The sequence below is a fragment of the Otolemur garnettii genome, unplaced genomic scaffold, assembly GCF_000181295.1.
Source record: "Otolemur garnettii isolate 467f Iridium unplaced genomic scaffold, OtoGar3 scaffold00086, whole genome shotgun sequence".
NCBI classification, from domain to species: Eukaryota; Metazoa; Chordata; class Mammalia; order Primates; family Galagidae; genus Otolemur; species Otolemur garnettii.
The window spans coordinates 830,451-844,220 of record NW_003852481.1 but is presented as its reverse complement, the minus strand read 5'-3'; the positions used below and the strand labels follow the sequence as shown (position 1 = coordinate 844,220).

Here is a 13,770-nt window from a genome sequence, read left to right as displayed (position 1 = left end):
GGCACCTGTGGTCCCAGCTACTTGGGAGGCAGAGGCAGGAGACTCACTTGAGCCCAGGAGTCAGAGGTTGCTGTGAGCTGTGATGCCAGGGCACTCTACCCAGGGGGACAGCTTGAGGCTCTGTCTCAAAAATTAAAAAAAAAATTAAAAAAATTAAATAAAAGTATCATTTATGACAGCACTGAAAAATATCAAATACAGATGAATCTAACAAAATGTGTGCTTAAAGTTATAAAGCAATGCTAAAAGACATTAAAGAAGACCCAAATAAATGGAAAGACATCACATTTGTGGATCAGAAGACTAAATGTCATTAAGATGTCACTTCTCTCCAGATAGATTTACAGATTCGATGAGGTGGAGATACCAGCAGTTTTGTTGCATAAATTAACTAGATTCTAATCTACTAGATTCAAAAGCATATGAAAATGCAATGGTTTAGCCAAAATAATTTTGAAAAAAAGACCAGGTTGAAAGAATCACAATATAGTTGATTTACAATCTACTATAAAGTTATGAAAAAGATGGGGATTTTGGCAAAAGGACAAACTCAGAGCAGAATTGAGTCCACAGAGAAACATACAGTCAATGGACTTTCCATGAAGGGTCAAGGTAATTCAAGGGAAAAAGCAGTCTTTTCAACAAATGGTACTGGATCAACTGGATATCCATATGCCAAAAAAAAAGTGAACTGTGACCTTCTCTACCACAATATACAAAAAGTACGCAGAATTATATCCTAACCTTAAATATAAATTCCAGAAGTATAAAACCTCTAGAAGAAAACAGAAAATTTTCTCGAACTTGAGTTAACCACAGATTTGACAGATAGGACACATACGAATTGTAAATCAGACTTCAAAACTTTAAGTTTCTTGCTCTTTACGAGACATAGACATGAAAAACAAGCTGTAAGTTGGGAGAAAATACTAGCAAAATACATCTTATAAAAGATACATATCCAGAATATCTATAATTATATATTTATATATATATTGAAAAAAATCTTAAAACTCAATAAGGCAAGCAACACAATTTTAAGAAGAGAGGCAAAAGATTTGAATGGACATTTCAAAGACAATATATGGATAGCTAAGAACACACGAAATGATGTTCAGTCATTAGGGTAATGCAAATTAAAACGTCAATAAGCTTCAGTACGTATCTACTACAATGGCTTCAGATAAGATGACTGACATTGCCACACGCTGGCAAGGTGTGATGCAATTGGAACTCCATTTACTGCTGACAGAAATTAACCAGGGAGTTTTTAAAAAATAAGCGTACACTTTACATATGTCCCAGCTTCCCTACTCCTAGATATATACCCCAGAGAAATGAAAAAACTATCTACATAAACACTCATGTGGGAATGTTTATGGTGGCTTTTCTCATAATCACCAAAAACTGGAAACACAAAATACCTATTTAAAACAACAAAAACTCATGCACCTACACAATGAGTACTACCCAGAAATGCAAAGAAAGAAACTACTGATATTTCAACATTATACTAAGTGAAAAAAGCCAGACACTAAAGGCGACGGTATTGTATTATTGTATTTACATGTCGTTCTGAAAAATGCAAAACTAGAAGGATAGAAATTGGGTCAGTGATCACCAAAGGTTGAATGTAGGGTGAAAAAAACTGATTGCAATGTTCCCGAGCGACAGCATTTTTTGGCATCATCACAGTTCACTGCAGCTACAAACTCACAGGCTCAAGCTTTTCCTTCTCAAGCAGCTGGGACTACAGGCATATACCACCATGTCCCAGCTAAGCTTTGCATTTCTGTAGAGATGCAAAATGTTGATCATGCTGGTCTCAAACTCATAGTCTCCAACAACCTTTCCACTAGGATTATAGGCCTGAGCCACCTCACCCTGTTACTGCTCTATTCTTGATTGAGGTAATGATCACACAATTGCATACATTTGTCAAATGAAATTCTATTTTTTTAAAAGTTTTACTGTACAGTTCTCCAAAGTAATCCATTTTAGAAAGTTAAAACTTGTTTTTCAATATACATTTAATTTTTTCAAATGCTATATGAGTTAATACTCACATGAACAATTCAGTTATAAAATTTTGTCATTCCCTCATAATTTTAACTCTAGTTTGCTACTTTATATTCATGTTTCTTAAAAAATTATATACAAAATAATTAACACATTGACTTAAAATCTTCTTGTTCTTCCTTCACTGAGTTAACTGCAGACTTAAAATGGTTTAACTTAAAGCAGGATGCAACAGTCCATAGTTACTGCCCAAGATCACGAATACTAAAGTCACAATATCTAAATTCAAACTCCAACTCCATCCTTTACTATTAATAGCTGTGTAGTTTACTACAATTACACCGTCCACGTGCAGTCTCTACTCCTTTACTCTATGAGAAATAACAGTACCTACCCTCATAGGCTATTTCAAGGACCAAGTGAGATAATGTTTAGAATATGCCTCATACATGATGCATACATAGGGCTCGATAAGAATATTTGCTTTTTAAAAAAAAAATCTTTAGTTATATAAACCCCTTTCCAAGTTTCATGGTTCAAAATCTATTATGTATATCCTACTGTGAACCTTGGAATTTTATTAAACATTGTAGAAAGAATAAGACTCGGGCTTCATTTTTTATTAAATTCTCTTTAAAGATGAATAAGAATTAAGGCACACTAAGCCAGAAGGCGAATAAACATTCACCATGCCCCTACAAAGATCCCAGAGAAGTGCTTTAGCCAACTGTATCTTTTCTACTCCCAGCAGGTGGCTATAAAGAGACAGAGTAACTACATCAAAACTTTTAATAAATCTTCCTAAGTGTCCTTTAAAAAGGCATGCTCAGTTCTATTTATTTATTCTATTAAATTCTATTATTCTATTTATCTATTTATCATATAGATATTAACAACTGGAAAAACATATCATGCTCATGGCTGGGAAGAATCATCATTGTTAAAATGTCCATACTACCCAAAGCCATCTACAGATTTAAAAGAATCCCCATGCAAGTGCCAATATCATACTTTATAAAGAACTGGAAAAAAATACTTGGTTTCATACAGAAGCAGAAAAAACCCTGAATAGCCAATGCAATTCTAAGAAATAAAAACAAATCTGTAGGCATCACATCACCAGAGTTCAGGTTATACCACAAGTCTACAGTGATCAAAACAGCATGGTATTGGCACAAAAACAGAGATATAGATCTGTGCAATAGTGAACCTAGATATAAATGTAGCCACACATCACCATCTAATCTTTGGTAAACCAAACAAAAGTATACACTGTGGATAATAAATGGTGCTGGGAAAACCGGCTAGTCACATGTAGAAGACTGAAACTGAACCCACACCTCTCACCACATACAAAAATTGACTCTCACTGGATAAAAGAATTTAAATTTAAGACACAAAAACAATAATAAATCTGGATGAAAGCATGGAAAAAAGATTTAACCTTATCCTGGGAAAAGATTTTATGAAGAAGATCCCCTTGGCAATTGTAGCAACACCAAAAATAAATGAATGGAACATGATCAAACTAAAAAGCTTCTGCACAGCTAAGGGTACAACAACTAAAGCATACAGACAACCTTCAGAATGGAAGAGGATACTGTCATGCTACAAATCTAATGAAGCACTGATAACTAGAATCTATAAAGAACTCAAACTCATCAACAAGAAAAGTGCAAACAATCCCATTTATAAGTGGGCAAGAGATATAAACAGAACCTTCTCTGAAGATGATGACTAACCAACAAATACGTAGAAAACGTTCATCACCCCTAACCATCGGAGAAGTGCAAATCAAAACCACTCTGCGATATCACCTAACCCCAGTGAAAATAGCCCACATCACAAAATGCCAAAGCTGCAGATGCTGGTATGGGTGTGGAGAGAAGGGAACACTCCTCCACTGCTGGTGGGATTGCAAACTAATACAAACTGTGGTATATGTATACCATGGAATACTCTTCAGTCATAAAAAAGATGGAGACTACATCTTTTGTATTTATAACCTGATGAAGTTGAAGAACATTCTTATTTAATGTACAAGAATGAAAAAGTATCCAATGTAATACAAAACCAACAGATAAAGTACACCCCCCACATGAGAGAAAATACACTTAAATTCAAGTAGGGGGAGAGAGGAGGAGGGGGAGAGAGGAGGAGGGGGAGAGAGGAGGAGGGGAAGAGGAGAGGGGAGGGAACAGGGGGACTGATACGCTCTCACCTGATGGCACACGGTAAGGTATACAGCACACTCCCTAGGGGAAGGGCTCAACTACACGGAGAACTTTACCTAACACATGCTAACAATGTAACCTAATCATTTATACTCTTGCATTTACCCGAAATTCAAATAAGATTTTAAAAAAATAAGATACAGGCTTGGTTCCCAAAAGCAAATATCTCGTTAGGAGTAAAACTCATGTTTAGGAAGATTTAAATAATTACAACTGCTCCTTATAACTTAATCAGAGAGCAGCATGTTAAGAATCACAGTGAAGGATAGTCACACCATCAGCCGTGAAACCCCATTACTTTCCTTTGTTATAAAGATTGGCTACTGTCAAAACCCAGCATCAGAAACACAGCAAATAAGGGTAAAGTGCTCAACCTCTTAGAGTTCCCAAAGTTATGGACAACCTAAGAATCGTTTGGCACTTATTCTGTTTAAATGTGTGAGCAAAGAGGAAAAGTTCACCACAAAGAGAGTCATTCTAAGTTTCTCTTACTTCTTACTTTCGCCAAGTTCCCAAGCACACAGTGAGCCGACCACACATGGAGACGACCCGACACCAGCAGTGACCCTACCTGTGATGCTTTAGTCTCCTTCAGGTCCAGCCCAAACACGTTGTGCCGCTTCACCTGAAGGAAGACGGCATCTTCCTCCTCCTCGTCTCTGTCCAGGAACGGTGTGGGAACTTCCCTGACCTTCTGTGCCTCGGTGTTGGGAACAGACAGAGCTTGAGACTCTTCTTCTTGCCCCAGTCTCTCCTCCAGGCCTTCCATCTCTTCCTCTTCTTCATCATGAACACTACTCGCCAGTCTGTGCTCTGTCTCTTCTCCCCTCTTTCCACCGTTCTGAAGGATGGACATTTTCTCACTGAAGTAGGCTCTGAATTCTTCCACTTCATCGTTGGTGAGGGAGGGCGCCCTTGGCTTAGTAAATTTATTGCCTTGGCTCATCACCAGTTCTTTGGTGGATTGTTGCCTTTGTACTTTCTGAAGAAATCTTACCCGTGGTGCCACAGCAAGACCAAGAGACCTTAAATATGGGAAAAACAACAGTTACCTGAATATACTGATAATATGTTTACAGATGATAGGGAATAGTTTTAAGAGCAGAATTTTATTTCTAGAGCATTTTTTAAAGGAAATGTTCCTCTGAGATACAGCTCAATACTAACAGGTTAGATGTCCAAGGAGCAAGCCAACACGCACCAAACACCTGTCAGAAAACATTCTAGACACTGCTTTTCTTTACAAGAAGAACATGATACGTGTATAAGATAAAGACCACTAGACCAGAAATACTTGAACAGTTCAAGTACTAGACTTGCCGATTTCCAATTCAACTCTCTCAACTTAGCTTCCTTATAACATGGGATCATAAATAATAAATAAGCTGCCAGGCTAATTTCACAGGTGTCATAAAGATCCAATTAACTATATGAAAGTACTTCATAACCTGTTAAGTCCTAAACTAGAAAAGACAGGACCATGAAAGGGCAACACACTTCTCCGCAAAGTATGAACTGAAGTATCATCATCCCGCCTCCCCTTCTGAAACAGAATATGGCATAATCGCTGCTATAAAAAAAATGGATTTTTATAAACCAAAGACCAAAAAGAAACAAAAAAACTTGGGTCCTCCATTGAGGATCAAGATACAGTTTAAAATCAGGTCTTTCTCAGCTTGGATCAGAGATAACAGCTGTCCCTATTTACCACTGATGAACTGTAAATAAAATCTTAAAATATTTAAGACAGCTTTAATAAGCAACTATCATTATAGTTTATGAATCCAATACTCTTTCCTACAAGACATGATTCACAGAAACAGATACAGTGTTGCAAAGCATGGATTCAGAAATAGGACTTGTAAGTTTCAAATCCTGGCCCTATCATTTTCTAGCTGTGCAACCTCATGTAATCTCTCTATACTTGCTGGAGTTTTCCCATTTGCAAAATGGGATGAGAGTACCTACCTCCAGGGGTTGTTGTAAGAGTAAATTACTTGACAGATATGATGCCCTTAAAGCAGTGCCTGGCATAGAGGCAACTACTGAGAATTTGCTGTCATTACGACTATCATAGGGGCTGGAGATTAGGAGCACAAACTCACCCAGAGGATTTGTCTTGATGTGTCACATTTATATGACTTTCTCAACTACTAAAATTGAGTTCCTTGAAGGCAGCAGTACATATTACACATCTTCAATGTTAACATCGAGTATAATGGTCTACACATATTATGTGTTCAAAACATGCTTCTCTGGTAAAATTTTTAGAATTTTTATTATACCTTCTATACACAGCACTGCTTCAGGTACCAAAGCCTTCTAAAGAAAATTGCTTACCTCAAGAAAATTACATAGCTACAAAAACTAAAAATACCAATTCAACTGCACTAAAACATAGGCTCAAGTTAATTTTCTGCTTTCTCTAAGCATCACAAAAAGCAAAGTCTTCATGTACTGCAACAATATGTCCCCAACTATGGCCCTACAGTGTTAAAGTCTTGTGTCTTTTCTTATCTGCTAATATTCCGGCTACATCAAATCAGAAAACCAGGAAAAATTCCACACAAAGCAGTAAGTTAATAGGTTAGCTATGGACCATATTCAGATATGGTGAAATTTATACATCAACAAACCAACATGTCACCCAAGGCATGTGGTTTCTCATCTATTACTTAAATGGAAAGCCAGTGGCCCTGTACTGCTGGCTGGCAATTCACAGGGTTCAAAGTGTTAGAACCGAAAAATTACCTGCTATATTAAACATATAATCTAACAATGAACAGAAAACAGCAGCTCACCCAGATATAAGTCTTTGTTAGACTCAATTTAAAGGTAAGGGCACTCAAATTTCTGGAAAGCAGATCAAACATACAGACCTCACCTTACAAACACGTTTCACCACAGACTAGGAATTTCATGCTGATATTCAAAGTATGATTAATCTCAAGGATGCTTCTATAAGATTTTTTCAATGTTGTTCCCACATGCAGGAGCCCATTAAAGAAGAGATACTCCTTTATGGGTCCAAAGGAAAAAGGAAAAAAAAAAATTCCCTCTAATACCAAACCAAACCCTTTAACAGTAACCTCAGTTACTACACAGGTGCATCGTGCCAAGGTGACCGTTCATATCCATAAGAAACACCAAGACAGAGGGACAGTCAGACAATATGCAATATGGGAAACCAGCCTAACATAAGAACCAGCAAACAGATTCACATCCAAAGCATAAAATGTCTGTGGGCACCCAGGACAGCACATAGGAGAGCATGAGACGATCCAGAGACATTTAAAGACTTCAAAGGATGCTTGCTAGCTGCTCTCCATCTCCTTTAAGATCAGACTGTAGGGAATGACCAGTACCACTTGAAGGAATTTGTACTTACAAATGAGGAGCTTCTTCCTGACAATGAAACTGAACACTCTACTAATTATCCACAGAATGGATTTAACCTTTTACTCGCCGGATTGTTAACAGATAGATTCTTTAAAAATAGAGTATTTAAACTAAGACTCTCAGAGAACCACACTAGGAACAAATTCCTTCTAACTTTGAAGATTCACTACTGCAACTATGTTATGAATACTCACAGGGCATATTCGGGGATAGGTAACTTGCTCACATCAAATACTTCTTTATTCTTCATCAGATATATCGAACGTATGTAGGAAACAAAGCACTGCAAAGCAAGAGGTTGAGAAGTATAACATATGCTAGAAATAGAAAACACGTTTAGACCAAAAGAAAATTAACCAAGAGGATAAACAGTAAAACGAATAAACTAGTTCAGTACATCTCCATTTCATCCACATAAAAATCTACTTTCTGGAACTGTTAAAATTAGAAAAGACTTTGCATTTGGTTTCATCAAGCCAACCTAACCTAGAATATTACCTTCCCAAAAAGCTACTGGAAAAGTCACTATCTTTCAGCTACAAGAAGGTAACAGGGAGAAAACACAGGCTTTGAAATACCACAGATTTGGAGTCTACTCTGGGTTCCATAACTTACTAGCTGGCAAATTTCTTCTTTCTCTAAATGTCAGTTTCCTCATCTATCAAAAAAATAGCAAAAGGGCTACTTTCTCCTAAGAATGTCATGACAATAAAATGATAAAAATGCACGTAGAATACCCAGCATATCTCTTGGAATATAGTGAGTACTAATAAATGCTAGTTGTCACTAATATTTACTACTATATTGGTCAAAGGATAAGTTTTTCCACAAAATAAATTTTACTGCATTAACTGAGGTTTAATATAAGTTTAACAGAAAAAAAGTTTATTGCTAAAGCTCTTCCCTTTTTTATAATTTCAAATAATACATTATTAACTTGGAATATTTATCTTGTTTGTTTTAAAAAATACAAAAACAAAACACTATGCTACACAAACCAGAATATAAACCTAATCGTAATCCTTTGTCAATCTAATTTTTGTTTTAATTTTTAAATTGACTTTTGTTAAATACACTGAATTCCTGTCTCATTACTTCCTAAATTCACATCTTCTCTAGCTTTACCTTAATCCTTTCTACCCAACTAATCTCTAAACCATTTTCTGTCTCCATAGGCATGAAAAACAATGAACAGCACCAGTTCAAGGATAATTTTTCCCCTACAATCACCCTCAAGCAATCACCCAGTGGCTTATCGTTTTGTTCTATCCAGATTATAATCAGAAGCTAGAAAATCACATCTACGAACCTAGATAGCTTGCTGATGCAGGCAACACAACCATTCTGCTGAGCCATGCGTGACATCCAATAAATCATGTCATTTATTTCAATGTGCTATTCTGTAATCTTTGTTCTGGAAGGCTCATTTGTTGTAGGCATAAACCAGTGAAACCGTATCCTGCTAACGTTTCATGTTTCCTGATAGGTAACTGAATGACATCCTAGGCATGCAGCTGAAGTCATCATATATCAGAATTCATACAGTATTTTTAAATGCTTTGAAAGCTCCTAGAAGATTTTAACTCCCAAGTTTGAAGTACATTTGCTAGACAAAGCATGCATACAAACATCTGCATGTCCAAAAATTTTAAAAGAAAATTTTTTTTCTAAATTTAAAATGAAAATCTGGCCAGGCACAGTGGCTCACTCCTGTTAATTTTAGCACTTTGGGAAGGCAAGACGGGAAGATTACTGGAGGCCAGGCACTGAAGACCAGACTGGGCACACAGCAAGACACCCTCTCTATCAAATTACAATTCAGTCAGGCTGCTGGTTTGTGCCTGTTGTCCCAGGTACTTGGGTGGTTGAGATGGGAGGTAGGCTGAACTCGGAGTTGAAGGCCACAGTGAGCTACGACTGCAAGAATGCCGTCCAGCACGGACCACAGAGCAAAACCATGCCTCTTAAGAAATAAAAGTTAAACAAAAAGAAAACCACCAATTTATTCAAAGATCCTTTCATTGACTCTCCAGCAAAGTGAGCTTATAGAAGTCCAACTCTGCACAGTTTACCACTGGTTTTCTCATATCTTGTAATTAATTTCTCGTGCTGTAACATAGTAGTTGGAGAAAGTCAGACTTAAGATTGGAGTTTCACATCTGCCACTCCACAGCTATATGACCCTAGGTAATTTCTAATGCTCAAGCTAGCATTTAATCATCTGGAAATAATCAAGTCAGTAAGCCTACCTCACAGGCTGCTGAGAATATTAAACAATAGTGCATGTGACACAATCGTGTCATGACTAAGTGCCTGCTTCATAGTAAACACTCAAGGTTTAAACTTCATCATTCCTGTTATTTTAAGCACAGCAATGATAATTTGCGAAAATATTAAAAAAGGTAGCAAAAAATGTAAGATCTTCCTTTTAAATAAAAATTCTTTGCTGAAAACACCTAGTTTCAAAACCATACCACAGTAGCCTGACTACTGAATGGTTTCCTGCTGAGGCCACTCACTCTATCAACGGAGGCTGACCTTTCCCTGTCCATTTTCTTCCTCCCACATCATCTCTCTACTGAAATAGAACCTAACCTTGGAATCCCTACTCTCTAGACCACTGAAATGCTACAGGATACGTAACTATCTCGTAACTGCAGTATCAGGCAGTATGGGAGTGACAAAAATGAACAGTATCGTAAGAGGAACTCCCAATATCTGTTAACCGACAGACTGGACAGACTGGACAATTATTCTGCATTGTGCGTTCCATCTTCCTTTTCCAAAGATCTATTGGCAGGCACTCTACTGAAAAAATAAGTTTAACTAAAAGTAATTTTTCTCACCACAAATAACTAAAGATGAGCTAACTGAATGCCTGCGTTAGCTTCACGTTGCCATTTCACAATGTATGCACATTTCACAGCATGCTGTACAATTGTAACTTTACTCATGAAAGAAAAGTAAAATTAAAGTGACCTATTTATGTATTTGCTAATCCAGATTTTTTAAGTCCAGAAAAGTAATTTAGGAATGTTAAATCATAAGCACAGATTGAAATCTCATTCCTTAAGGTAATTTAGCAAGACTTCTATGTTTTCTAGAAATTAAACCTAATATATAAAGATATTAATCTCACAATCGAGAAAAGTACCATTAGGAATTAAAGCAACTTTACAGAAGAACTAAAAAGTTGTTAGCTTTGTCAAGTATACCAGAAATTAGGCCACTGGACATCTAAAAACTATCACCGGTAAGAGAATTTTCCATATTATCTCTGACAAAAATAGATTTTTTCCAGATTATTATAAGAAACAGTTTTGGAATTTTAAGGAATAAGCTAGACTTATCTGAAAATGATGCTGCCTGAATCTCTGAAGCATGACCATGCAACCCAGAAGTAGCAAGTGAAATTCATTAAATGTTTCATTCCAATGAAGGCATCCAATTCAAAAATGACTTACCCTTTGAGCTCTTTCTTTTAAATGTTGATCTTGGGCTAAAATGGATTCCATTTTTTTCTGAACATCTACAAGTTTCTCTGGATTGATTCTTTATAAAAAGATAAACGTTAAAATAAGACATCTCAATTTTACAGACTAAAAATAGTAAGCAGCATTTTTCTATTTTCCTCAGTATTTTAAATGTATAAAATTATTTGTAGTCTATGAGCCAGATTAAGACAAAATTAAACTAGATGTAAGTCTAAGTCTTGCATATTTTGATTATAGGAGAAAAGAAATAGCATGTCAGACAGTTTCTCTAAATATCCCATGCTGAGTGAGTCAAAGACACTTAGATTAACACCACAATTAGCATCGGTTACTTCTTAATAAGGATAGAAAGAAGACGTCCATGGAAGATAGTCAATGAAATAAATGCAATGAAATGTCATTATTGTAAGTATTTGTTTCAGGCAAATATAAAATCAATTTCAAATAATAAGTAGCCAAGGACGATAAACAGTGATTCCCCTATTTAGAAATGAGGCAGATTATAACAATGATGTAACTTAACTCTATCCAGGCAGGCTACAGGAAAGGAAAATATTAAAGGGGCTAGATTTCACAAGAGACCTCACTTGCTTTCCTGATTTTAGACTGAACTACTCTGTTTCTGGCAAAGCATGGTTGGTGAGGGTTGGTTAGTGGTGGATGAGATGGTTTTTACTTTTATTATAGAAAGTTTTAAAATACACAAAGTACCCCCAAAAATGTATTCACATTTCAAGAAAGGAAAAATCTTTTTTATAATTGTTGTAGTTGTAAATATAATTGTTATACTCAACATATACTGATAACAAAAGTAAATCCAAGTTGCGTTTGACTTTTGCAATTACCAGAGGTGCTCAAAGGGTTACCATCACTTTGTGTTGTCACAATGGTTGTCCAGAAACTTTTGATTACAGCAAACAAAAAGTAGCACATAGGTAACATCTTTTAAAATGTGTATACATGTTTTTGGCATCACCACCCCCCAATATACGAAGGTATAAAAACTTTCACTCAAGCTCAACAATTATAAACTCATGGCCAATTGCTTCTTGTACGTCCTCGACTACTCCTCCGCCATCTAACTACCAAATACTTTTTAAGCCTATCAAGTCAGAATGTTTCAACAACCCCAATCCAAGTGAAACTGATGGATTTCATGATGCTCAACCTACACATTCTCAGTGACAGCAGAACACAAACCTCTGAAATGGACAGATAATAAATACTAAAGATAACTTCATCCAAAAGGCTTAGTTCTTCTAACCATCAATACTTCCTGAAATTAAGGGTTTCTCTCCAACCCTTATTTTCCCCATTAATGGTCTTCTGATAAAGTTGTGTAACAAAAAATTTGGGATTGGGCACAGTGGCTCACACTTGTAATCCCAACACTTTGAGAAGCTAGCGCAAGAGAACTGCTTGAGGCCAGAAGTTGGAGACCAGCTTAGGCAACAAAGCAAGACCGTGTCACAACAGAAAAAAAAATTTTTTAAATGAGCCAGGCACCATCACACCTGTAGTCCTAGCTAGTTGGGAGGCTCAATTAGGCCCAGTAGTCCAAGACTGCAATGAGCTATGATCCTGCCACTGTACTAAAGCCATGGCAACAGAGTAAGACCCTATCTCTAAAAAAAATAAAAGTTTTTTTAATTTTATCATAAGCAGGTAGATCATGTATCCATTAATGCATTTATGGGGTACAATGTGCTGATTTCACATACAATTTGGAATGCTTACATAGTACTGATTACTGTATCCCTTACCTCATTTACTTATTGTGTTAAGACATGTATACTCTATACTTAAAAGATCCAACATGTAACCTTGCAATGTGCACCATAGGTATGATGCCACCATTCACTTTCCCTCCTTCTGACCACAGGTTTTGATAGTTCTCATTTTTCATTTCAAAAAGTTTTTAATTTCCATTTCTATTTCTTCTCTGACCCTGTGATCATTCAGGACCACGCTGTTTATGTGTCTGAGTAATTTCTGAAGTTCTTCATACCAATTTCTGGCTTTATTCCACTGTGGTTGGGAGAAGATACTTGATATTACAATTTTTAAATTTAAGATTTGATTTGTGGCCTATAATGTTACCTTAGTCTTGTACAACATTCCACGTGGTGAGAAGAATGTATTTCCTGCACTTGGCGGGTAACAGGCCCTATAAATGTCTACTAAATGGACTTTGGACCAAATGGACTTAAATCCAATGTTTTTTGCTGATGTGAGCAGATGCTGAAATCTCCCTCTATTAGTGCACCGCCGTCTCTTTAGGTCAAGTCATGTTTTGTGAATCTGGGTGCTCCAATGTTGGGTGCATATGTGTCTAAGATTATATCCTCTTGCTGGATTGAATCCTTTATCAACATGACCTTCCTTGCCCTTTTTTCCTGTTTGCAATTTAAAATAGCTTTTACCTGATGTATGTATAGCAGCTCCTGCTCAGATCTGGTTTCTGTTTGCATGGAACATCTTTTTCCAACCATTTATGGCTAAATGTCTTGTAAGTTGCACAAACTTAGATCAAGTTCACAGATCCATTCATCCAATCTATACCTCTTAAGTGGAGCATGTAATCTACTTACTCACAAATTTACTATTAATACCTAAGGCTTTGT

General features: G+C 36.5%; 1 protein-coding gene across 1 annotated transcript in view; it reads right to left on the bottom strand.

Moving 5' to 3' along the window:
* DDX10 (DEAD-box helicase 10) overlaps positions 1 to 13,770 on the bottom strand; it is a 278,013-nt gene that overhangs the window by 208,972 nt on the left and 55,271 nt on the right. Inside the window, exons 11-13 of the mRNA XM_003794715.2 lie at positions 11,117 to 11,204; positions 7,847 to 7,935; positions 4,825 to 5,278 (exon numbers count right to left, since the gene is read on the bottom strand). Of these exons, the coding sequence (XP_003794763.1) occupies positions 4,825 to 5,278; positions 7,847 to 7,935; positions 11,117 to 11,204 (631 nt within the window). The remainder of the gene's footprint in view (positions 1 to 4,824; positions 5,279 to 7,846; positions 7,936 to 11,116; positions 11,205 to 13,770) is intronic.